This window comes from Struthio camelus, chromosome 15 (assembly GCF_040807025.1).
Source record: "Struthio camelus isolate bStrCam1 chromosome 15, bStrCam1.hap1, whole genome shotgun sequence".
In the NCBI taxonomy this organism is placed as follows: domain Eukaryota; kingdom Metazoa; phylum Chordata; class Aves; order Struthioniformes; family Struthionidae; genus Struthio; species Struthio camelus.
In genome coordinates this window covers 286030-309049 of record NC_090956.1, presented here as the reverse complement: position 1 = coordinate 309049, position 23020 = coordinate 286030, and the positions used below count along the sequence as shown (strand labels likewise).

At 39.0% G+C, this 23020-nt stretch overlaps 2 protein-coding genes across 17 annotated transcripts in view; both read left to right on the top strand.

Moving 5' to 3' along the window:
• PDPK1 (3-phosphoinositide dependent protein kinase 1) overlaps positions 1-20700 on the top strand; it is a 35706-nt gene extending 15006 nt beyond the window's left edge. For all 15 annotated transcript variants that reach the window (XM_068907907.1, XM_068907906.1, XM_068907902.1 and 12 more), the window contains 12 exons: positions 4721-4763; positions 4960-5097; positions 6334-6478; positions 8274-8371; positions 8883-8958; positions 10437-10505; positions 10998-11094; positions 12329-12502; positions 12914-13131; positions 13776-13833; positions 14950-15102; positions 15604-20700. In XM_068907907.1, coding sequence (XP_068764008.1) covers positions 4721-4763; positions 4960-5097; positions 6334-6478; positions 8274-8371; positions 8883-8958; positions 10437-10505; positions 10998-11094; positions 12329-12502; positions 12914-13131; positions 13776-13833; positions 14950-15102; positions 15604-15711 — 1377 coding nt within the window. In that variant the 3' untranslated portion in view covers positions 15712-20700. The remainder of the gene's footprint in view (positions 1-4720; positions 4764-4959; positions 5098-6333; positions 6479-8273; positions 8372-8882; positions 8959-10436; positions 10506-10997; positions 11095-12328; positions 12503-12913; positions 13132-13775; positions 13834-14949; positions 15103-15603) is intronic.
• An 83-nt stretch (positions 20701-20783) lies between these two features.
• Positions 20784-23020, top strand: part of KCTD5 (potassium channel tetramerization domain containing 5) — a 34134-nt gene continuing 31897 nt past the window's right edge. Inside the window, exon 1 of one of the 2 annotated variants that reach the window (XM_068908498.1) lies at positions 20784-21133. In XM_068908498.1, the coding sequence (XP_068764599.1) occupies positions 20891-21133 (243 nt within the window). In that variant the 5' untranslated portion in view covers positions 20784-20890. The remainder of the gene's footprint in view (positions 21134-23020) is intronic. The other variant, XM_068908499.1, reaches the window with a different exon arrangement.

The following is a 23020-nucleotide window of genomic DNA, read 5'->3' as shown; positions in this document are numbered from 1 at the left end:
CTGGGCTACATTAACAGGAGCATAGCATGTAGATCAAGAGAGGGGATTAACATCCTCTGCTCAGCACTCATTAGTCCTTATGCCGTATGCAGAGAAGCTGAAGCTGAGGGAACTGTGTTTACTGAGCCTGGAAAAGGCTTTGAGGGGCCCTTACAACACGTTTCTGGTATCTGTGAGAAGGCCATCAAGAAGAAGGAGCTAGGCACTAGTGGTGCATGATGGGCAGACAAGAGACAATGGTAGTACCTTTAAATGGGTTCAGAGTGGATATAAGGACAACCTTTTTTGCCATGAGGGTAGTCAAGCATTGAAACAGGTTGCCTAGAGAGACTGCATTTCTATCCTTGAAGGTTTTCAAGACCAGGCTGGATAAAGCCTTGAGCAACCTGGGCTGACTTCACAGCTGACTCTGCTTTGAGCGGGAGGTTTGTCTAAATTACTTGAGATCCCTTCCAGCTTGAATTATCCTGTGATCCTATGTCATGCTTAAAGTGTCTGTAGCACATCAATACTAAGGAGTATTCTTCAGTTAGGGAAACATGAATGTGAATACTTGTAGTTAATATCGGGGTTTGTTTGCTGAGTCCAGCGAAACATACATTCTGTCCAATACCCTAACTGTGATAGGAGCCAATGCCAGATGCATAAAGAACGTGAGAACTGTGATATTTCTCCAGCATTCTTTTGCAGCCTCTAGTGCCTTGAGCCTCAAGGACTTTGTGAGCTACAGATAGTGTCTTTGTAGTTTAATAATCTTAAATGGATTTTTTTCTTCTGGAAATTCTAGATGGATTTTGTTTATTTTAAACTTCTGGCATCCATGGCATCTCAGAAAAATTATTTACTTTAAGTATTGTTTATAGAACCTATAAAGCAGCTAATACTTTCATTTGATGCTCCTGTAGTTGCCCTCATTGTAAGACCATGAATAATCGTTTCATATCTTTGTCATTCAATTCTATATGCTTGTTATATGTGTCTGTGGTGACTGATCTAAAATTCTCTTATTTTTCCTTCCCATCGATATAGTACAGTATTTAGTAAGCAGGCATCTTAGTCATTGAGAGGAATTTGCTCTTAATTGCGTAGTCACTTCCAACTTGCAGATTTACCTAAAGAACCTGTCAGAATTGCTGCCTCTTGGGCACAACGGAACACACTCCTTCAGTGACAGTCTGCTTCAGGGAGATGATTTAATCTGTTTCTGCTTGTATCCTCTGGAAGTTATCATCCTGTTTCTTGTAAATAGAGAAATTCATAGAACCTAATTCAGAACACCCTCCCCATCCTGAGTCCAGCCGGAGTAGCTTGAATGCATTTAGGTGGGCAACAGGAGAAACTGAATACCATGAAAACGTTAATGCCTATGTAGCCCTGTTTTGATTTTTACAAGCTGAAGTTCCGTTACCACAGTCTTCTGGGCCCCAGGTAGTGCTAATAAAAGTATGTTCAGGAGTTACAGTTCTCCCTGCCTGTCACGTCCTCTGTCAACCGTAGCAGTGTCTGGTTTACTGTTGCAGTGTATGATTTTTAGAAATTCAACAGTTTTGATATGTCACTTGAGACCAACCAGTTTCAGTTATTCTCTTCAGGGATAATTCCACAGGAGATGCTTGCTTGTGCTCTTTCTTCATGGCCGTTGATTAGGTTACAAGCTGTTGCAGGAGGACTTAATAGTTGCTGCTTCTTATTTAAAAAAAAAAAAAAAAGGGGGGTGGGGGGAGAGGAGGAGGAGGAGTAATGGCCAATCCAATCTTGAGCAATTGAATTTTTTTTAATTCTAAAACTTTAAGCTCAGGTAGCCTTCAGTCCATAGCCTACATCCTTCAAGAAGGAAACTTGCTTGCACCCGTTGATCTGTGGGGCATGTATATTCACGTTGTTATTAAAACATCTTGCAGACAGCGTCTGTGTTTGTTTTTTGTTTTTTTTTTAAATAAAGATGGTTGCAGATTCAGAGATCTGATTATGCTCCCCAGGTTCCTCACTAATATTCTGACTGAACAAGTCCTCATCTTGAAAAGCAAGGGCCTTCATATTCCTGTGCCTCCAATGACAGCTTGGTAACATGGACATTTAAAAAAGAAAACAAAAAAAAACTTCATTTACTCTGAATTGTTCTGAATCCATTCCATTTGCTTGGGCTTGTATTAAACTACTATAGACTCTGCCTGATGCCAGTACTAAATTTGGAATTCATCAGAGATGCACATGACCTAGCCCCAGGGTGTTTTTCTTCAGCACGTTTTGCAGTGGCAACTGTCCTTAGACCTACGGTTGACACAGGCAGTTATACAAATGTGGGCAAACTCTACCTTTGGGCCCTCCCATTGTTGCTGCACTCCTTAAAGTAGTGAAAATGTACTTGCCTCGTAGATACTATTCTGAGAGGAACTGAAGGCTATCTGTTCTCTAATGGTAGAATTACAATCTTCATGCTTGGATAAGCATGCTATCCTACTAACCTCCTAGATGGCTGATATGTTCTTTCTTTGGATTTGTTTCCACCTATAAATGAGACTTCCCTTAAAAGAAGAAGGAGCTCTAAGAGAATTATGAGTATTTGGCCAAATCCAGTTGTTAAATGCAGACTTAATCTCTGGCAGTCTGAAGTATTTGTTCAAACTTAGAATTGGGCTTGGACATTGTTTGCCAAGTATATTGGCCATTATTTCTGCTTTGTAGCCTTCTCTTGAAGACTCTGTTCTTCTTATCTTGCTTTCCTCCAATTTGAGAAGTTTAACTAAATTTTCCCTTGTTTTGTTGTTACCTGAATTTGATGCTTACATGTTCTGTGAATCTTTTTTTCAGTTTCAGCTAACTTATCTGTTCTAATTCCTTTCTGTAGGACTTACATTCCTTATTCCTATCACTTCTTCCCGTAGGGTGGATGAGATTCAAGCCCCTGATAGCATATGTGGTGTTAATATGTACCTCTTCGTTCTCCCTTCTTTCTTGTAATTCCACTTTTTTTGTGGCTTACTAGTTAGAAGAAACTGAGAATATATGGTATATTCAGATGCCTTCATTGAGAAGGGTACCTAAGGAAAATCTTTGATCCTGTGTACTTATATAACACAGCTGCTCAGTATGAATGTCTATATATAATGTACAACATATCTTAAATCTGGTGGTAAGAACTTTCATGCAGTGCAGGACTGGATGGGAGTCAATCAGTTTTGGGAGCGCTACAGCTTAATTCAGATTTGAGAGTTATTAGCTGAGGTATTTTTCCATCTGTGTCAAATAGCTAATCACTTCTGCTACCTGACAATGGACTCTGTCCATGATAGGAAGGAAAGATCAAGATTTACAGATGGGGATTTTTCTTACTGTTGACAATGAGGAGTTTTAGGAACGTGTAAAAGTATCCATTTCCAAAATGCAGAAAGTTAGCAGTATACATCTGGCCATCTAGCTGTTTACTAAATAATGAATTTTAAAAATTACCCGTTCTCAGTAACTTTCACAGTAACTTGATTGATGAAACCTGGCAACAAAAATTAGAAAAGTTTTGAACGTTCTTGTCTGATTGCACAGCTTTAAATATTAAAGGTGTACACAGAAGAATTTCCAAAATTGTTTCTGTAAGGACACAGCTTGTAAGAGACTGGCTGTTTCTAGTACAAATCAAATACTGTGAACTTCAGATGTGTTTGTATGTGGTGTACTTACTTAGAAAAGTAAAGGTACCTCTGATGCTGTACCAAGATTTTGTTTTTCTAATACTGGAAGAGTGAAACTGCATGCACTTCTCTTTTCACCTTGAAAAATCAATTGACCTGGAAAAGGTCGGTCTTAGAAGCTCTTTTTCCGAAATACCTAATGTTTAACATCAGGTATATGGAATACAGTTTTGGAGTACTCTGTTGTAACTGACTTTGCAAGGTGATTGAAATAGATTGAGAAGTGGATTAGAAACAATTTTTAAAAAATCACTATGAAAGGCTTATTTTTGCATAATGTTGACATTCTAACAATGTATTGGAATGACTAGAAACCTAAAATGAGGAGGAAAAAAACCCAAAACTTATTGTAATGTGTTGTTACTAAGTTATTACTTGAATTCAGGTAAGAGGATTTTTCAGACTATCTTGAAAGTTGCCTTTTATGGAGCTGCTTTCTTGAAAGACAGACTTTAATTTGTATTCCTCTTAAAAATGTTTCCCTTTAAAAATGTAGAACTACTTACTTGAAACTTTCTCCCCTGCTTCTGCTATTTGGAAAGCTCTCATTCCCTTTCTTTAACTGTTTTTCCTAACAAACTGTAAATATCTAACAGCTGTCTTGCTTCTCACTTCTAATCTTTCACATACATTTTATTTTTAAATCCTTTACATTATGAAAACGTACTGTGGTAATTGACTTATTTATAAATACTACTGTAAGTATTTTTTTCTTTAAGGAGCTTCAGCAATTTACTCTGGTTTATGTTACAGTCTTCAGAACTCTTCTGTAAACAAAATGTAAATTAGTGATTACCCAATCAGGTTTATAGGTGTTTTAGCAAAACAAGTGGTGTTACACTGAACTGAATTTCTGCAGCGGTCTCACTGAAGCCAGCATAATATGAGCACATGCTTAAATATTCTGCTGATTGGAGTTGTGGTAGTTTATTTTGGGCAAGGAGTATGTTAAATACCTACTGGCGGATGAAAATCAATTTTATTATGTGTCTTTAATAAATGGCTACATTGTATTTTTTCTCCTATCACAACAGGTTGTCTTGGCTCGAGAACTGGCAAGTTCTAGAGAATATGCCAGTAAGTATTGATTCCTTCAACATGAACATTTTTTAAGATACTATATCAATATAGTTGTGTTATGAAACTCATGTTCAAAAGTAAGAATTAGGGACTTTATGCTAATTTTATCTAACAAAAGGATTCCCAGATTTGCTTAGGCAGACTTCATTTGGTTGCTGCTTCTCTGCATTTTCACTCTGTCTTTTTCATTAAGTTAAAATTCTGGAAAAACGTCATATCATAAAAGAAAACAAAGTACCATATGTGACACGCGAGCGAGATGTAATGTCCCGTCTGGATCACCCTTTTTTTGTGAAACTCTACTTCACCTTTCAGGATGATGAAAAGCTCTGTATCCTTTGAGTTCAAGTACTTATTACACTTTCTTAAAAATAATAATCCCCAATTTTGGTTCCTTTAAAACAGCCGCTAACAAACGATGAAAATAACTTCAGATATTTAAAATATTTTTGAGAAATGTTTGAGATGCAGTTTTTGCAATAATGCTTTTAATCGTAAACATTAAGTGAGTAGAATGAGTGTGCCCCCTCAAAGAGAAGAGGGAATGGTGGGGGTGGGAGAAGATGAATGAAAATTATTTTTATTGTTCATGTGGTAAATGATAAAGGGGAATTTGCAACAATTCATCTTAAAAGAGTGGGTTTTCCGGGGGAGGGGGGGAAGGGGGATTGTAATGTTTTGCTTCTGATATATACAGTAAAATACTAAAATCCTTATATTCAAAATAGGAGTAACCAGCTATGTTTACTATTAATTCTCATTTAAACAATTAGACCTGCTATAAGGTTTCTTATGTGTAAGTGCTTACAGAACAATCTGAATGACAGAATGCTAAAAAGCTTCTGTTTGAGCAACTGTTCCCAAGTCTTCTCCCCAGCAGTAACTGCGAAGTGCAGTTTCATCTTGAAAGCTCATCAGCTTGCAGTCAGTTTGTTTGGAGGGTTTTTTGGCTTTGTTTGTTTGCTTTGCTGTGAAGGGATTATTGATAACATGAATATCCTCTTAAACATCCTAATTGGAAGTGGCTTTGCTAAGGGTAAAAGGATAGATCAGACCCTAAGTAGCTGATGGGTTTTTCTGCAGAGGCTGCTAAATGTGCTAACAGCTTTTATATGTCTGTGTGTGTGTATGCGTGCCCTAACAAGACCTAAAGGAGTTGTCCTCCGTAATGTAAACATTACTCATTGTATACAAGACTAACTTTTTGTAACTTTCCAGATGAAGGGCAATAATAAGCTTAGATTGAGTACTCATTATGATTGTAAATGGTTGTCTTTGTAGACAATTATGTATACAGTTTAAATCAATTATTCAGATGACTGTCTCTGGAAAAATTACAATTTTAACCCCTATTTAGTCTTTGTTATGGTAAATTAGGACCTGTGTCCTAGGCTTTGAATGCATTTAATAATAAATTGTTTTGGGTTGTTACTCTGTAAAGTTTCAAATTAATCAACTTTTGTTCATTTCTTTTTGTTCATTATTTTTGTTTTTTGTCTTCGGAATAAGGTGCGGAGATTTTTATTTTAAAATGTCCTAGTGATAGACCTTAACTTCTTACATTCAGATTTTGGGCTTAGCTATGCCAAAAATGGAGAGCTTCTAAAGTATATACGCAAAATTGGCTCATTCGATGAGACCTGTACCAGGTTTTATACTGCTGAAATTGTGTCAGCCCTGGAGTATTTGCATGGGAAGGGAATTATTCACAGGTAATACACAAAATCAAGAACAGCGTGCTTTTGATTATGCACACGGTATTTTTCTAGAGATGTTCTTAATGAATGTTTCTTAATGAAATCTAAACCAAACATGGACTTTATGAAGGCTAATGAGAACGTAATAGCGTTTCATTGGTGGAAGTACTGTTAAGATAACACAGGGAGTTAAGCAAAGAGAACTTTAGGAGGCGAGGGAGTCTCTATTAGTAGACCAACTGATCTAGCTGGAAAAATGAGAAAAGCTTTTTGGCGTAGGACTTGCATTCCCAAAAGCTTCTCTTGTCTTTTTCAAACTAGATGATTTAAAAACAGAGGTTGGCTTTTTGATTAACCTTTTTTCCTGTGGTATTATGTAGCAAAAACAACTAGATTTCTGCTGGTTTGTGAATTAGTGTATAGCACATCATCAGTAAAAGTAAATTAATGCAAGTCAGTTTTCACTGAGTGAACAATTTCCACACGGTTAGACAAGAACTAAGTAAATGGTGAAAATTAGCAAAGTTTTTAATAGGACCTTTACAATTGTTATGATGTGTTGATATTATCTGGATAAGCATGTTTTGTCAGTATTGAGTAAATTCAAATTAAAACTGTTTGGTGCGATATTCAAATGAGCTTGTAAGTCTGAGAAGTATGAGCCACAGAGCTTGGATTTGGGAGGAAATCTGTTGCATCTGTAGGTTCCCAAGCAGTTGTTCATGGAACAATTGATGATGGTTGTCAAAAAGCTGGCTAATCATAATTCTGATAGCATTTTCACTTTTTCGTTATACTTAAAAAGGCAAAGTATTTTCCTAATACCTTTCTGAAAATATCTGGGAATAGAATCTGAAGGGGCTGCATATGGAAATCACTGAAAGTGTAAAATTTTCTATTGGAATTTGAAATGGGACATCTGCTACAAAAAAGTTCAAGGGTTCCCAATTTTACTTTTGTTATTCTGTGTATGTGTTAGACTGAGAGAATGCTTCCAAAATAAATAGAGCATGATTGTCAGTCTTACTGAGCCTGTATTGGAAATCTTGTATTATAAAAGTGTTAGGCTTGCCTTTATATGAAGATCACTATGTGAAGCTCAAAACAAAGTGGTATAATTGTGTAATCAGAGAACTCATTGTAAAGTTTATTTAATTAAAAGATCATAGCCCTAGCAGTGGCTAAAAACTCTTGGAATTTTCTGCTGCCTAAGGAAATATGACATCAGACAGCAGCACTTTACGATGACAAGTTGCTCTGAAAAAGGTTAGTATGGGGATATAGATGTATGTGTATGTATATGTTTAAATTACACATGGATTTGGAAGTGACAAAGGTAAACATGCCACTCTCTAAGAGTGGAGGTGTGTTACAGTTTTCATCTGTTCTAGACATTTAGTTTCATTCACTGCTTTTTTGTCCTTGTTTGACTAAGTGAAGTTCTGCGCTGTGAGTAAGTGGGTCTAGAATATCTTAACTGCCATATCAGTCTGTCAGAAATTATTTAAGTTAAGGCTTGGGAATAACTGCTTTTTGGATTTTGTTGAACTAAGTGCACAGTGACTTCATTTTATGATTAACTATTCATTACTTCAGGTCTTTTTAGAAAAAATGGAAATGAGCGAGCTTTGCAAAATCTGTTAGCATCAGTCTGCGTCTTGACAACTATAAGTCAAGGAAAAGATGGCATAACAATATTTACAGAATATCTGTGTCATTTATGATTACATTATGTATATAAACCACCTAATCTGTTTTGCAATGTTAGTTTATGTGCTATTTTTAATATAAAAATCTACTTTTTTTTCAGGGACCTTAAGCCAGAGAACATTTTACTAAATGAAGACATGCACATTCAAATAACAGACTTCGGAACAGCAAAAGTACTATCTGCAGATAGCAGACAAGGTATGCAGTTATTCACTTCTTGTCACGTGGCTTAGCTAACTGTAGGAAGTGGTCTTGAGAATGTCAGTAAAATGAATTTATGAAATTACAACCTTTGAGTATCATTACAAAAAATTAGATATCTTAAAACAATTTTGACTCTGTTTCTGCTTAGACTATGTCAGATGTCAACTGATGGACTTCTGCTCCTGAAAATTTAGGCAATGGGATAATTCTGACATATCTGAACGATATTTTTTGTGATAAACTTAATTTTTTTTAACCAGGATGCAGTAAGCTTGCATTAGTAGATTTGATTTTCCTTCCCTAAAAAAAAAAAATGCCTAATTTCATGAACCGAATACAGATCAGTGAGATAAACTGATTTGTCTTATCCAAGTAGATTTTGTGGATGGGAAGGGAAAAGAAGTTCTCTGTGGGTTCTTTGTAACATTACATAATTTTCGATAGTGTTTTTCTTTGTCTTCCCTATAAGTATGTATTTACTTACCTCTTTTAATTCTCTTCCCAGCACGGGCAAACTCATTCGTAGGGACAGCACAGTATGTTTCTCCAGAACTGTTGACAGAGAAATCTGCCTGTAAAAGGTGAGAAGACTCTATTGTGTCTGAGAATTGTACTAGCTTCCATCAGGACACTATTAAATGGAAAAAGTATTTAGCACTACAAAGAAACAAGGTTTCTTTATTTCTTAGAGATAGTTTGAAGTATCTTTTCTTAGTGAGTATTACTCCTTGCCTTAGTGAGTATTGCCCCTTGTCTGAGGGCTAGTTTTCTCAGTGGTTCTTTCCTTCTGGGATCCTACAGACAGGATGAGGTGCTTCCAGGAGAAGGAAGTTTGTGCTGAAAAATTTAATTTCCCTTCCCCTATATAATAATAAACCAGAATATATTTGTTCTAGCCAAATGAAATCATCTTTTTTAATTCTGTGTTATATAAGCTGGCTCTAATATGGAAATTCCTGCTGTAATGCAACAGAACATCATGTCCTGTCTGTTAGTATGAGTTGATCTAAAGACAAGTCTAAGAAAGCTGTAGCCCTTCTCCTGTTTTTTCTGAGCTTTACTTGGTTTGCTGTGGTTTAAAGTTTGTCTCTGTGTCCTGTATGAATGTTACACTTGAGAAATATCACCTGGGAATCTCACTTAAATTGATTCTTCATGATAACCTAAAGGTTGTTGTGCGTGTGTTTTATTACAATGATGGAAAAATAACCATTCAAAGTAATCACTGAGAACATGTGGGGGAAAAGATGTCTCTTACGTGAATAACCATGGTAAGTTGTGCTAGTGTTTCTTGAAATGATATAAATAGCATTAGACTTTCCTCTTTGCTACTTTTAAAGAGATTTTGAATGATTTGGCTAGCAGGAAGACTTCACCAGGCTACGATGTCCTTTTAGCAGTTACATCATGCTTCATCTTTACAGAAGACTTCTAATTTGAGTAGCTTGCAGTCTTTATTATTAGTCTTCCATGAGGATTTCTAAGCCTTACCAAATCTAGGGGTAAAGTACATTTTACATTGGGGGTAAAGTAATTCAAAAATATCTTTCAGGCCACCACACTAAAACTTTTCCTTTTCTCCTTTCATGTGCCATACAGCCTGCCATTTTGTTTGTGTCTGAAAGAAAGCTTTCAGTGATAAAGGTGTTTTTTGGGGGGTTTTGTTGTGTGGGGTTTTTTTTTATATATAAATATATAGGGGAAAGGATTTTAATTCTGGTGGAGCATACACTGCATTGAGTTGGATTCAACTTTGAATTGCTGTAGTGGGTAATAAGTCTTCATTTTAGTCTCAATTTATACTCTTTGACTATTCAGCTATCTTGTACATGGGCTAGTAATTTTTTTGTTTTGAATTACTGTTGTTAGCCTGCTCTCCTGTCAAGGAACAAAGTGAAATTATATAGGAATTATGCTAAATGGAAGGCTTGTCTGCCTTGTTCATGCTAGGTTAGCAGACGATTAAATTTTTTTTTTTTACATACAGTTTACAGGCTTAATATAGAAAAATATTAACGGCTATATGTTTTCTGTGTCCTCCCCCCACTTTCTTTCAAAGCTCTGACCTCTGGGCTCTGGGATGTATAATATATCAGCTTGTAGCTGGATTGCCTCCATTTAGAGCTGGGTAAGAGACTTCAGTTGCATGAATGCATTGACTTGTGTTTGTTTTTTTTACCTTACTCCCAATTCTGAAGTATAACTTACTGTAGTGTACTTTCAGTATTACTGACATGTCTGCTTTTACTTGTGTAATTATTTAGATTTCCTTTTTGAAGTCATAAAGATGCTAAGACAAGTATAGCTTGAGTTCCTGAGAGGTTGCTAAAAGTATCCTAGCATTCCCCATATAGTTTATATCATCAAGGAATCTATGTCTTCACAAAGAGGGTATGAGGCTCCCTGTACTGAGCCATTTGAACCTTTCCCATTATTATTCAAGCGTTTAGTGCTTACAGGATCGTATTTAGAAGACTGCTTCCCCTTAAGTATGCCAGAGGGATTTATGGGAACTTGACTTTTAGCTTGTAGCGCTCCTGTTTAATCCATCCTGCACACTGCTAAGATGAAAGAATCATGGAGAACTAATAACTAGAGCTATTTTTTTTCTCTTTTGCAGAAATGAGTATCTTATATTCCAGAAGATAATAAAGTTGGAATATGACTTTCCAGAAAAATTTTTTCCCAAGGCAAAAGACCTTGTAGAAAAGCTATTGGTAAATATTTGCTCCTCTTAAATGATTTGATGACATTGGATTCATTCAGTGTATCATGTAGCTCCTTTTTCCCGAAGTTTTTATTCACTCTATCACAAACCTTGTAGTAAGTACAACTGTGAGCATTATTGACTGCATAGGGGAGTTGATATCTATTATTAAACAGCACTTAGATTTTTGTATCTGAATTCTAAAGTGTGGACAGGATATACGTCTCAGTCAAGTGAAAGCAAATGGTTCTAAATACTGTGTAGCACATACAAAAATTGAAATTCATTCAAGATGTCAAATTCAAGATTCGACTATTCAGGTTTACATGGTACTCCGCTTAATTCTTAGCAAGTTGCGTAATGCATTATTTCCTTGAAAACAGTGTTCTGTATATCACAGAGAGATGTATTTGTTACAATACAAATCAACTTGCCTTGCATTTTAGAGCACTGAAATCCACGTCTCATTACTGTATCAGCCAAATAGTTACTCTCTATGTGAATGTTTGACAGAAGAGGAAAAAAAGTTGTCTTAGCGAGAAATAGCAATGATAATAAAGTGAATATGCAGAAAACATTTCAACTTGTTTTAGGCTACTTGAAGCTGGATAGTCTGGCATATTAGCATGGGAAAAAAATCCTCTGTGACTTGCGTCTGTGGATAGACAATGAGTACTGCCCTTGTAAAGGGTTCCAGTTCTATGGAACCCTTTACAGTTCTATGCAGGCCAGTTCTATGGCCAATCCAGTGCACACTGTGTGGTGAGGTTCAGGTTGTGTCAACATCCTGAGAACTGTGCTGTTTAGGGTGCTTGAGAGGTTGATCTTTGGCACCACCTACAGCTGCAATAGCTGTCTTGCATTGCCAGAATGTGATGCTAGGCTAGGCTTAAAGGAATGCTCCATCAGGCCTTCGCTGTGTGTTTGCTTGGCTTTGTTTTATGAAAAAAACGAAGCTGAAAAATTGTGGGGCCCCCCAAAAGTGCCCCCTTTTCCAGCTATGCAAGCTGATCTAATACAAAATGGTTCTGACAAGACATACTAACAAGTAACCTCTTTTATTTTAATCAGTCTCCTGGTATTCTAGACATGTATGTTCGAGGGAGTAAGACCAACTGGTTTTAAGAGTTTCTGCACGTAACAGTACAAATGTGAATGGTGCTCAGCCGTCGTTCAAGGGTTTAATGTGAATTTTGGAAGGTTTTCTCATTTTATGCACGTTAACTTCATTTTAATTTGTTCAGGTTCTGGATGCTACCAACAGATTAGGATGTGAAGAAATGGGAGGGTATGGACCTCTTAAGGCTCATCCCTTCTTTGAATCCATTGCATGGGAGAACCTACATCTTCAGACCCCCCCAAAACTCACAGCATACCTACCTGCCATGTCAGAGGATGATGAAGACTGTTATGGAAATGTATGTTTCTCTTTTGCTATAATCAGCTCTGATGCTGCTTGAGATCATCATAAAGCATAATTATTGCTTTATCAAATATTTGCATTAAAACTACTACTGGTTATACTTTAATTAAAAGACTCCATTAATGGAATTTAATAAACAACTAGTGGGCAAAAGTTAAACTAGTCGACGCTTTTCTGATGAAGCTGCTGTTTGGAAGACATTCTGGTTTGCTTGCTTTTAGCTAAGCAGGCTTTTTTGTGAGAAGTACCTGTCATCTACAGAGTAGGCTGCCTTTGTCCTCAAAAGCATGCTGAACCAAAGCAAAGTCTTAAAATAAAAGCAACCCTAGTTGTTCAATGCAAAAGAAACTTTTAATGAAGCAAGCAAGCAAGCAATCTTCTAACTTCGAATTTTTTCCTCCTTTAGTATGACAATCTTCTGAGTCAGTTCGGTTGCATGCAAGTTTCTGGTTCTGCCTCCTCCCATTCCTTGTCTGCCCCAGAGACAAGTCCCCCACAGACATCAGGAGGCAATATTGAACAGTATATTCATGATCTTGACAACAATTCTTTTGAGCTGGACTTACAGTTTTCTGAAGATGAGAAGAAGTTACTTCTGGCAAAGCAAGCTGGTGGAAATCCTTGGTAAGATCTTTGAATATAGCTCTCTGTTGTTTGCATTGAAGTAAGGAATTGAGGAAGACATCATTTTGATTCAAATTAATTTTTGTGAATCTTAGTATTTTCAAGTGAACAGTTAGGAACTAGATTTTTCTTGATGTCTAATTTTAAAGCAGTAGCATCAAAAAATCTCTAATACTGCATTTCTAAACTTTACAAGGTCTAAAAGACATGAAGGATGTGTACAGGATAGTCAGGAATATCACTACACCAGTGTTGGGAAGTCTGTTCGTTTACAGAGACCTAGAACTAGTTAGATTCCCTCTCTCCCTTACAGTTGATACAAGGTGGTTTGTGGGTTTTTTTTTTTTTGGCATGATACTTTTCTGTTGATACCTAATCACAGTACCTCCAGATCTTGTGCTCAGTAGCATTTCTCTTCGCTCTTGAGAGGAGTTTCTCATTTGTGACTTTTCTGACAGATTTTAGAAAATGGCTGTTTAGCGTGGAATGAGGAAGAGGCCAAAACTCATCTATTAAAGTTGTTCAGGACTCTGGAGGAAAAGGAGACTGCTAGAGAGACATGGAAAATTACCAAGTTTAAAAAATGGTGGCTGTTCTGTGGAAGAATTACTTGTGGAGTAATAGTTATTTTTCTTTCTTTTAAGGCATCAGTTTGTAGAAAACAACTTAATCCTAAAAATGGGTCCAGTAGACAAAAGAAAGGTAAGGGTATTTTGGCTTTTTTTAATACTCTATAGTGAAAGTTCAGTTGTCACTGTCTTGCACAGTTGCAGTGTAGATGAAGAATCTGTTCTAAAACTTCCTTGTTTAACCTAATTTTAAGTGTCAAACTCATTTATTTTTATAGATGTAGTTTTTCCTGTAAAGAGATTTTTTTTTCTTTAATTTTGTGGAATGCTCTTGATTTTTAGAAAAGGCAAAAAGCAAATGTGCTATTAGTGCTTTCACTTCACAACTGCAGTAAATTTTCTTTTCCCCTCCGCCTATTTATCTGATAGTCCAGTAAATACTTTGTGTCGATGCATGTCTGCATGTGGATTGAGCCATTAATATTTGGAGCTAAAATATACGCGCATGTTGTCCTGAACTGTCATTCTTTTTTTCTGGATCTTATTAGTGCCTATATCCTGACAGAGGCAGAGGAGATGGCATTAGAACAGCTTTAAGTATTAACTATAACATGGTGCATAGGAGCAACAAGTCTTGGTTTGTGTCAGCTTTACAGGAATGTGGGTTGTCTTTCATGAAAGTTATTACCTCTTTACTCCTTATTTTCTACAGAAAGTCATGGCTACTTATTTCTGTGCAGGAATCTTTGACAAAAGATACTGTTTTGCTTCATTCTGTACAACTAGCTGTTTTATGTTTTGTTAAACTTGAACATGCTTTTTTAAAATACTGCTTGTTTTTTGCCATATGGTATTAATGCACTGAGACCCAGAAAAAAGAGCAATGAGGTCATATAGGTAAAGCAAAAGAAACTCCGCAGAAGTCAAACATACTGTTCTCTGACTGAGCTGTTTTAATTCTGCTTCTGATAAGTTCAGAGATCTAGGAACTTACATCCCCCGTCTTCCCCTGCCCTCCCCGCAAGAAAGAAGTCTGTTTTGCAAACCAGAACATGTTAATATTGCTGTTTTACAGTCTATAGATCTTCCTCACTAAATAGCTGATAATCTCATGGTAACCCTCATCTTGAGAGTATCAGTATAAGTGCCGATATCCCATAGACCCTAAAAGAACAGATCTGGGAGTATTAAGTAGTTTTATTCTTTATCTTTATGCATTTTATATTGCTGTTGCTACTTCTCTTGTTAGGGATTGTTTGCACGTCGACGCCAGTTGCTGCTCACAGAAGGGCCCCATCTGTATTACGTGGATCCTGTCAACAAAGTTCTAAAAGGAGAAATTCCGTGGTCTTTAGAGTTGCGCCCGGAAGCCAAGAATTTTAAGACATTTTTTGTTCACACAGTAAGTGATTTTAATTTTTTTACAAGTTACACTAAGATTCTTAGAAAATTATTTTGAATTGTTAGAAAAGAAAATTTTTTTCAGAGAAAATTTAGTTCTTAATTCTTATTAATATAAGTATTAATTGCAGAATTACGTTGATTGTAGATTATTAGCCTTAATATCTTAACAAAAAAAGAACTAACATACGTCTTTTCTTGAAATAAGTTTGAAGTCTTATTTAAAGTGGATTTTGTAGTCTGAAAAGAAGTTCTTAAGAATGACTTTTGAAATATAGCCCTCTTATATAGAGTGGCTCCCAAGCAGTATACTAACAATATATTGTCAGTTTGACTGTTTATCTCACTAGTATATGCTGTTATATAATTGTAATTAAATTTAAACTTTTGAAAAAATGATGAACTGATTCTGAATATTTGTTTTACTGGTAGGTGCAGAATATTTGCTGCTTTTTGGTTTAACTGTGTTTGGAATACTCATTGAAATATTGTTCACTTGTAGCCAAACAGGACATATTACCTGATGGACCCAAGTGGGAATGCTCATAAATGGTGCAAAAAGATACATGAAGTTTGGCGGCACAGATACCACCAGAATGCTGCTAAATAGTAAAGCTCATCCAAAATTTCCCAGTCTCCCTACTTGCTGCTAGAACTCCACGTGCAGCCGATCAGAGGAATCTTCCCAACCCACCTATTACCCATCTCAAGGGGAAGCATATGTCTGAAATACTCTGTTCTTTTTGTTTTGTTTTGTTTTGTTTTTTTAAAAAAAGCAAAAACCTAATGGAATTCAGGGTCGCTTTGCTTGCTCTTTGTGCTTCTGTTGAGGCTTCCACATGCATATCATTGCAATGAAGATCTTGCTTTTGTGCACTTCAGCTCAGTTTCTGCTGCAAACTAGTGGATAGACCTTGCATTACCAGCTTCACTTAAGAACAGTTAAAACCAATCCACACGCACACACCCCAAATCATGTACCAGCCTTACATTTTATGGGGCTGGAGTTTTCTGTGACTTTCAGATTATCATTAAACTGTATTTCATCAGGGAGCTTTTATATGCCTCTCCTAAGCATCACCTCTTTGTTTTCTCTTCCTTTCCCCTCTGTCCCCTAGCTTATTGGTATATGGCATTTGTAGCCAGGTCAGTTGCACCCTTGCATAACTCCTAATATAGTTCTGGTTGCAGGATTTATGTGGTACTTTAATAATTATGTGAATGAATCAGATGTATGTGTCTGGCAGATGGACTCCGATGATACAGGTTGTGAGAGAGTAAAATGCTGAACATGGCACTGAAAGTTTTCTAAAATTGAAATGTTGGCTTCTGAAGCATATAAAGTTTTAAACTTTGAATTTTAATTTTAATTTGATGCATACGTGTGTTTAATCAAGGGACAATAAACTTACCAGCATGCTTTTAACTAATGCTAACTAAAAAATTAACTAGTTAGTGTAAAAAAAAAAAAAAAAAAAGTTACTGTTGAAGTAGTAAAATAGTTTTTCACCTTTTCAGGAGATGAGGGCTGGAAGCTTTCTTTCCAGGGTGTGCATGTATTGTGCATTTTAGTGGGGCCAACCTATTTACCTGGGTAGAGAAGGAAGAGTGAAAACTTTGTACAATTGATTACTTGATTTTTGTCTCTTTGTATAATGAGATGTACAAATAATCCTATTTTTGGTCTTTGGGCAAATACTTCAGACCTTTTAGCAATTCCGAAAAAAGTTTTAAACAGTTTAAGTGTTAGACCCATACAGTAATCTGAATGGTTGAAAATTCAAATGAAAATGTTAATACAAAGGGGAAAATGTATGGTACTTAAGGCATATCTATAAAATGAAAATATTTTTCATATCAGTCTCCTTTATCCTTTTCAAATTAAGGCTTTTTTGTGGTCAAACATTTCTTGCAATGTAGCAAAGACAACTTTTCCTACATGCTAAAATGACTTCCCTAATGGTGTTTTCAACACACCCATGTCCCTGAACGTTGCAGAGAGGGATGACCCAGGTCTGGGCAAAGGCATTCCTTCCTTGTTTTAAAAGCAGTATAAACATCACACCTATTTATTCATCTTCTGCAAATACCACCATCTCTTTGCCTCTTGAGGTCTGTTATGAAGTGCTTTTTCCTTCCACTAAAGAAAAAAGTTCAGCTGTAATGTTAAGAAAACTCACAGGCTGCTGTTTTGTGGCTTATCAGATGTCTCAGAAAATGCATGAAAGCTAGATTTATTTGTTGTACTGGGAGAGGGAGGTTTATTGTGCATTCTTTTTAAAAAAAAAAAAAAAAAAAAGTATTGTGTGGTTAAGCTTGATGACAGTTCAGTTCTTAGTCTCTTCCGGTCTTTAAAGAAGACAGTGCAGTTGCTTTTTCATTTGGTGAAACTATATTCTTGCAGTTGTCTTTTATGTTATCCCACCATATACACAGGCTTGAGAAAAGTAAATCACTAGCTTACAGTGCCCGGTGTTAGGGGAGCTAAGGTGTCCGAGATAAGAAAAACAGACCGTTCACGTTCCATCATAAGAAATTTCACCACATAGAAGGCAGACTCCTCGCCAGTGAAATCTGAATAGCGCAGTACACCTTTTGTTAAACCTATAGTTATCATCATAACCAAGATGACATGCAGTCTGAGTTTGTGGTGGTGGTACCCATTTGTTCTGTAGCTGTTGAATTCCACCTGTAAGTTGGGTCCACTAGAGGGAATTGTACAGATTCTGGATTTAGCTTTTGGTATAGAGATATAGACATATTCCCAACTTCATACTGGAGAGTCTGGCAGTGATGGAGTTTCATGATGCTACTGCAGTTGTTCAGTGTGCCAAAACTTGGCTTCCAAGAGTCTCTGGCAAAGTTGTTCTGCTACTAGTGAATTTCTTAGCTTCAGTAGGAACTAGAGTGATCTCCACTGGCCTTAGCTTCAGCTAAATATGTGGAAATCTAAAAATATTCAGACATGTTTTCTATAACATTTAGATGTGCAGTCATCTTGCCATAACAAAATACTTCCTTTGGTTTTTCATACCGTAAAAGAAACTCCTCTGTCTACTTCCTCCCTGCCCCCAAAAACTTTCAACCAAAGAAATCTTGACAGCAGTAAGCTGCAGAAGTCTGGAAAATTGATGTTTGTATTCTAGTATTCCTTTTCTCTTTTCTTTTTTTTTTTTTTCTTTTGACAATGGCATCATTAGAAAACTGTGAGCCTCTCTTACAGGCATTCTTCCCTTCAGAACTTTAATGTTCTGAATTGAGTCTTCCTCAACTGCTGCTTTTTTGGGAAGGGACCAGAAGCTTTTCTGGGAGAGGTGTTTGCCTTTCTCTGACTTTAAGTGAAAGCTGTAGTTCTTGGAAGATGGTGGAAGGGTAGGGTGAGGCAAGACAAACAACTGTGGATTTAAGTAAGTTTCATCAGTTTGCCCACTTAAATGTGTATTGGAAGGTGCTGCATACTATGAAGGGCTAGTTCCTATTTTAGATGTGTATAATTGAAGAATGGGATAATTTCAAATCATTGTCTTGAAGACTACTCCAGTGATTCATGGGAGTTCATGGAATCAAATACAAGAGGGAGATTTTTTCAAAGCTGCAGATAAACAAGTTACTCTCCCTGCTCTTAATCTGCGGTCTTTCCGAGCAGAAAAAGGTTGCTAATCACTGAAAGACTCTTCAGGCTCCTCACTGCAACCCTATTAAAAAAAGCAGTCTCGTAATTCATTCAGTCTTGTGCAAATTGAACACTTACCTATCATTTGTAAAGATTTTGGTGGTTAATGATGTGACTCATGTTTTGTTTGAGATTCGAAGTTCAGGAAAGTGGTTGTTGCATCGTTTTTGTATTGGGTGGAGCTTAAAGGCTGAAGTACTACTACTAGAAAGGATTTTTGAGCCACGTTGTTCAGTTTCTAGCCCAGTCATGGAAAGTTTGGAACTTCTTTGATAAAAATGGAGAAATTACTCAATTGCCACTGTCCTTAAAATATTTCCTGCTCAAAACTGGACTTTGAAGATGACTTTTGTACCTCTTTCAACTTCAGATGTGATGGCAAAGCAGTGGGAGCAGACTAATTATTATACTTATTATATTATGACTTATTAGCCACCCGGGCTAATAAGTTGTCATTTGCTAAGCAGTAGATGCTGAAGACACCATAACCTACCAAATAGTACTGCGCTCCACTGATTGTTTTTCTCCTCCTACCATGATTTAACTGTGAAGTGTATCTGCTATATATAATCCCAGAAAAACTTCAGCAGGTTGAAAAAAGATGTGATGCATCTACTCCACTTTCATAATACAACATGCTTAATGACTGTGCTTAACATTACTAAATTTTGTATTGGGAGCTTTAAAGAATCCTAGGGATTTTCCACACATGAATTTTTCTTCTGAATGATTTAGCAAAGTCAAAACAACTTCCTTTGGTCTGTGGATGAAAGAACACTTAATTTGAACACCTCATCTATGAAAAACTTGTGTATTAATAGTTGTCTAAAGATGTGGTCTGTGGATTCTGATTATTCTTTCTACTAGGGAATTACACAAATAGGTGTGGTATTTATATATTAAGTTTTACTGAATGCCTGTAGTATTTTAGGCAAATATTTTATTAATCAAAAGGAGTTGTTCCTCCTGCAAAGCTTCATGACACACATTGTCCATCTGTTGATCAAGTGCGCTTGCAGGCAAGTAATTCTCTGACCCAAAATGGCACATTTTCAGTTAAGATGAGGACCGTGATGAATTGAGGAGTTCATTTTTTTTCCTAAGAAATATGACTTTATACAGTGAACATGGTGAAGTTCTTAAGCACCCAGTAACCTAGTCTGTCTGCATGGCAGTGAATTTGGATGGTTACCACTTGACAAAACATCCTATGACCATGTACCAGCTCTGATTGGATGTGGCAAATGTTCTGAATGGTGGCAGAACTTAAAATTGCTGTATCTGACAAAAAAATTAGGAACCATAATCAGTTTTGATAGTTGTATGCTAGTGTTTTTCAGGTTGGTGGCAGTCAGTTATGTGTATAATATTCTCTACCTGGTTTGTAGCTGTAACTGTGATGTACAGGTAAAGCAAAAAAGGAGAAAAAAAAAAAAGGAAAAAAAAAAAAAGAAAAAAGGAAAAAATCCCCACCCCCCCAAACAGCCACTCTCCCTCTCACACACAATTCCCCTACCCCAAGAACATATGAAAATGGAAGCAGATACTGCAATGATAAGATACACACTTTTGTATTTTTATTCTTATAAGGTTATTTGCTGGCTCTTGTTGGCCTCTAGTTCAGTCTATGTTATTTAAATTCTAATATATGAATTATTTGGATTGAATTCATGTTCGGGGCCATGGTGTTGTATGTATTGATGTACAGCCTTGAATGTGAATAATTATTGTAAACTATATTTTACACCTTTTTTCTGGCTTTATTATATAAATTTTCTATTGGTCGATGATTTAATCATATCTCATAATTTAATGACTGTTTATTTTCCTCTCGACAGATCTCTGTGCTGTACATGTGTAGCTAGTGACTGGATGATGGATTTCACTTATGCTCGGTAGTCTGTAATAAAGGCATGTAGGGTCCGGGCCGGCCTCCGCCTCCTCCTTGCTCCGTGCGGCGGCGGCGGCGGCGGGGGGGGGCGGGCGAGCGCCGCGCCGCTTCCGGGGCGGGGGCGGGGCCGGCGGCGGCGGCGGCGGCGGCGGGAGGGGAGCGGTTCCCCGAGGGGCGCTTCCGGTGGGAGGCGCAGCTGGGGCGGCGCTTCCGGCGGCTGCGGGAATGGCGGCGGAGAACCACTGCGATTTCCCGGTGCCCCCGATCGGCGGCCTCAGCCTGGGAGGCTCGGGCGCGCCCTGCCGCCGCTGCAGCTCCGCGCCGCCCCCCGGCGCCGTCCCCGGCAAGTGGGTGCGGCTGAACGTGGGGGGCACCTGCTTCCTGACCACTCGGCAGACGCTCTGCAGGGACCCCAAGTCCTTCCTCTTCCGCCTCTGCCAGGCCGACCCCGACCTCGACTCGGACAAGGTGAGCACGGGTCCGTCCGCCGCCGGCTCCCCCCGGCCGGCCCCGGGCTCCCCCCCGCCCCAACGGCCCCGTCTGCCGCCGTCTTCCCCCCCCCGCCCCCTGCTCCCCCAGGCCGGCCCCGGGCTCCCCCCCGCCCCAACGGCCCCGTCTGCCGCCGTCTTCCCCCCCCCGCCGCCGGCTCCCCCCGGCCGGCCCCGGGCTCCCCCCCGCCCCAACGGCCCCGTCTGCCGCCGTCTTCCCCCCCCCGCCCCCTGCTCCCCCCGGCCGGCCCCGGGCTCCCCCCCGCCCCAACGGCCCCGTCTGCCGCCGTCTTCCCCCCCCCGCCCCCTGCTCCCCCCGGCCGGCCCCGGGCTCCCCCCCGCCCCAACGGCCCCGTCTGCCGCCGTCTTCCCCCCCCCGCCCCCTGCTCCCCCAGGCCGGCCCCGGGCTCCCCCCCGCCCCAACGGCCCCGTCTGCCGCCGTCTTCCCCCCCCCGCCCCCGGCTCCCCCAGGCCGGCCCCGGGCTCCCCCCCGCCCCCGGCTCCCCCAGGCCGGCCCCGGGCTCCCCAACGGCCCCGTCTGCCGCCGTCTTCCCTCCCCCCGGCCCCCAGCCAGCTCCCCCAGGCCGGCCCGTCCGCCGCCGGCTCCCCCCCCGGCCCCGCGCTCCCCCGGCCGCGGTCCCGCGTGGAGCCCGGGCGGCGGCGGCGGCGCGGGGCCGCCTTCCTGCGGGGAGCGCTGCCAGCAGCAGAGGGGAGCGCGGAGCTGGGTCCTGCGAGAGCGCGGTCGGGTCTCGGTCTGCAGGTATTCCGGGCTGTAGCTCTGCCGCTGCTGGGGGAGTTTCTGAAGGGTAGCATTGCTTAACGAGCCCACGTACTTCAAGGAATTTTTATTTGGAGGGTGGGTATGGGCTGATCTCTTGCAGACTGATTTGGTTCTTGAATAACACAGTCACATACGTGCGGACATATCAAAGGGAGCTCAGGATCGTTTATGTGTTTATTTAATTTTTGTGGTTTTCTGACTTACCTTATGGATTTAGTTTTAGCATTTTAGTGGAGTGTATGCTAGCATTGATGTCATGCTGTTTCTGCACTGTCATCACTGTAGTTCGATTTGAAGAACCAAATCAAGCTACTTTTCTGTATGGATCTCTCTGCTTGTTGTTAAAGAATACTGCATGAAGCTAGAATTCAGCATGTTAGAAGAATAACTTTTCTCAGTTGGTTGTAGCATTCTGTGTCTCAGCAGGTTTTCTGAGTGGAATATTATATATACTGTATGGGCTGCATCACAGGGGTGATATTTGTGTATTGATTCTGATTCATTTTTTACTAGGAAAAGAAAAGCTATTGATTAAAAATTTATGTATGGAGTGGCGTGTAGTAACGGATATAAAGCTTTCAGATAAACAATCAGGATTGCTTAGAAAACTGGGTCTTTTCAAACCAAATATGTTCCGGGACAGACAGATATGCAAAGTCATGCATCTGGGAACAGAGAATACAGAATATACTAGTAGAACAGAAGACCATCTTCGAAAGCGCTGGCTCCAAAAGAGATTTCAGAGCATATTGCACTAAAAGTGGACTTCCAGTGTAGCACCCTTAGGAGAAAGAAAGAAACAGCTTGTGATCCTTGAATAGATAAACAACACATGAAGAATAAAGAGATGATTTTTAGATATATAATTTCTCTTTGTATTTTATTTTTTTTAAGTGAGACCAGTAGTAAATCTCTTCATTTTCCCATGCCTAACTTCTAAAAAAAGATCTAGAAACACTTGAGAAAATATAGAACAGAGCCTAAATAATGTTCCAGAGTTATGGAAAAAATACCTCACGGTATGGCAGTTTGGGGGTTGTTTTTTTTTACTTCTGTTTTGGTTCAGTTTGTTTTTTCTGGAGAGGC